At 39.4% G+C, this 2,500-nt stretch overlaps 1 protein-coding gene across 1 annotated transcript in view; it reads right to left on the bottom strand.

Annotated features, from left to right (window-relative positions):
- Positions 1-2,500, bottom strand: part of tymp (thymidine phosphorylase) — a 13,163-nt gene that overhangs the window by 9,279 nt on the left and 1,384 nt on the right. Inside the window, exon 2 of the mRNA XM_080051298.1 lies at positions 644-796. Coding sequence (XP_079907424.1) covers positions 644-761 — 118 coding nt within the window. The 5' untranslated portion in view covers positions 762-796. The remainder of the gene's footprint in view (positions 1-643; positions 797-2,500) is intronic.

Here is a 2,500-nt window from a genome sequence, read left to right on the forward strand (position 1 = left end):
CTATTGATCCATACACAAAATCGTCCGGAAGTAAGTACTCATCCGGGCATTTCTAGCCTACACAAACTCTCACACAACCGTCACATACTCAAATTGACGTCAAAATGAGTATGAGCAGGACGTTAGTATGGCTTTTAGTATGAGTAGGACGTTAGTAGGGCTTTCCGAACACAGCCATAGTCTGTTACCTTATGGAGTCACTATAAATTTGGTTCAAAAATATTTTAAAACTTTTGTTTTTATAGAACATTCGGGCAGAGACCTGCTGTGATTGGTTCAACATACTTATTGTGTCATAAGAACCAGAGCATAGTAACATCTCATCCAAACTGAATTTCTGTAAAGTTTATCAAACTTAAATGACAATATATTTTACTCCCCAAATGACATAGTTAGAAGGCAAGGCAAGGCAAGGCAAGGCAAGGCAAGGCAAGGCAAGGCAAGGCAAGGCAAGGCAAGGCAAGGCAAGGCAAGGCAAGGCAAGGCAAGGCAAGGCAAGGCAAGGCAAGGCAAGTTTATTTATATAGCACAATTCAGACACAAGGCCATTCAAAGTGCTTTACAGGGGCAAGATTAAAATACATAATACACATTAGAAAAGCGAATGAATAAAGCATTTAGTTAGTAGCTTGGCGGTTCTTACCTGTCTGACATTCTTTGATGGTTCCGTCCGTTACCGCGTGAACGAACGTTTTGATCTCCTGTTCGCTCAGCGCTCCTCCGTCTCTCTTCTTCTTGATCAGGTCGGGAATAGACTGCATGGTCTGGCGTTTATACACAGCCTAGGCTCTGTAAACTGGTGTGTAGACAAATACAAATACTGTCTACGTTATTATCATCTATAATTGAAGACTCAAAGTGTGTATTGTCATATTGCACAATAAGAAACATGTTCTCAGTCATACAGTGAAATTCTTCCTTTGTTTTCCTCAGACTGAATGCCAAGAAGGAAACATGAAAATATGCAACATACATTAAAATAGAAAAACAACAGCAACAATACAGAATATACAATTTACAAGGAGAATAGAAGAGCAGCATACGCTATAGTGCATATGGATCTCATCTGTATGAATTGTGTTTTTGATCATTCAGAGTGCAGATTAAGTTAAAGGTACAGTGTTAGAAACTGCCAGTTCTTTCAGCTTCACCTCACCTCCACAAGAGACACCAAGTGGTGATTCAGGGTAATTGATTGCTCCTCCCACTATGAATAGAGGCCAAGGTTGCGTTCCGAATCGCATACTCTTTCTTTTTTTCTATTCTACATACTACATCCGACGATAAAAAGAATCTAGTTAGGATGCAGTAGGCATACTATTGGGACATACTTTTCTCTCTTATTTCATCATAACATTGCGCCTTGATCTTGCCTCTTGCTTTTATATCCGTCGCATCCCCGTTTGTTTTCATATGGAGGCTTCGTCGATGTTACGTCACTTCACGTGCGCACTGGATTGTGGGTCAGAATCGCCCAAATAGGATGCAGTTTTCAACACTAACAATCTTGGCCGCATGAAGTAGGACATCCGGGTACTTCTAACCATCCTAAATCTGGCCACAAGAATCGGGACATCCTAAATCTTTTTTCTACCGTACTATATAGTAGAAAGTATGCGATTCGGAACGCAACCCTAGTGAGGCCTTCTCCCTTTGTTCACACCACATCCTCACCACAAGTGAGTGTGTGAAGATGTTGCCGTGTGTCTTTTGATTTACCATTCAATGTAAGTTACCGTTTTACTTATTGGATTATTGTTTGTGTGAGAAAAGATTGTGATAGTTGAATGGCTAATTTTCACTCGTCAAGTTACGTTTTGAAGTACTGCAATGTTTAAGTATTTCATATGATTTAAAGGCCATATTTATGTTTGTTATTACTAGAGATATCATAATCCATCTTTCTTTCTGTCTAGAACCATGGCAATCATCATGGCAATCATCATGGCAATCATCAACACAAAATAACTTTGCTTGCTAAATAAAGTCAAGTAAAGTAAACCTTGTTTCCTGGTGGTTTGTGGCTCCAGTAGAACTACTCTTCACTACAGTGCAGTGTGTAATATCTGAATATTTAGCATCATCTAGTGGTGAGTTTGTAGAAGTCAACGCTCCCTTGCTAACCCCTAAGAATTTACAGAAGCTACGGTGGCCTTCAAGGACAAGAAGCTATAGTTACTAAAGATGGCATCATCCACCACTGCCTCAAGTCTTTCCACAATATCAAGAGATGAGGTGAAGATGTATTTAGTTATTTATTCTATAGTACTTCTTCTTCTTCTTGGTCTTCCAACAGGTGCATTTCCCCAGGACGCCCACTATATATAAAAATGTGTAAGGCCGTTAAGTTTGTCCGTTCTGGGCTACTGTAGAAACATGGCGGTGCAACATTGCGGCCTCAGCAAACTGCTCCTAGATATGAAATAATCATTCTAAGGTCATAAAATCAATCAAAACTTTCATTTTCAAGCAATTATACACTAATTAAAACATACTGATA

Source organism: Ammodytes marinus, assembly GCF_949987685.1.
Source record: "Ammodytes marinus genome assembly, chromosome: 22".
Lineage (NCBI taxonomy): Eukaryota > Metazoa > Chordata > Actinopteri > Uranoscopiformes > Ammodytidae > Ammodytes > Ammodytes marinus.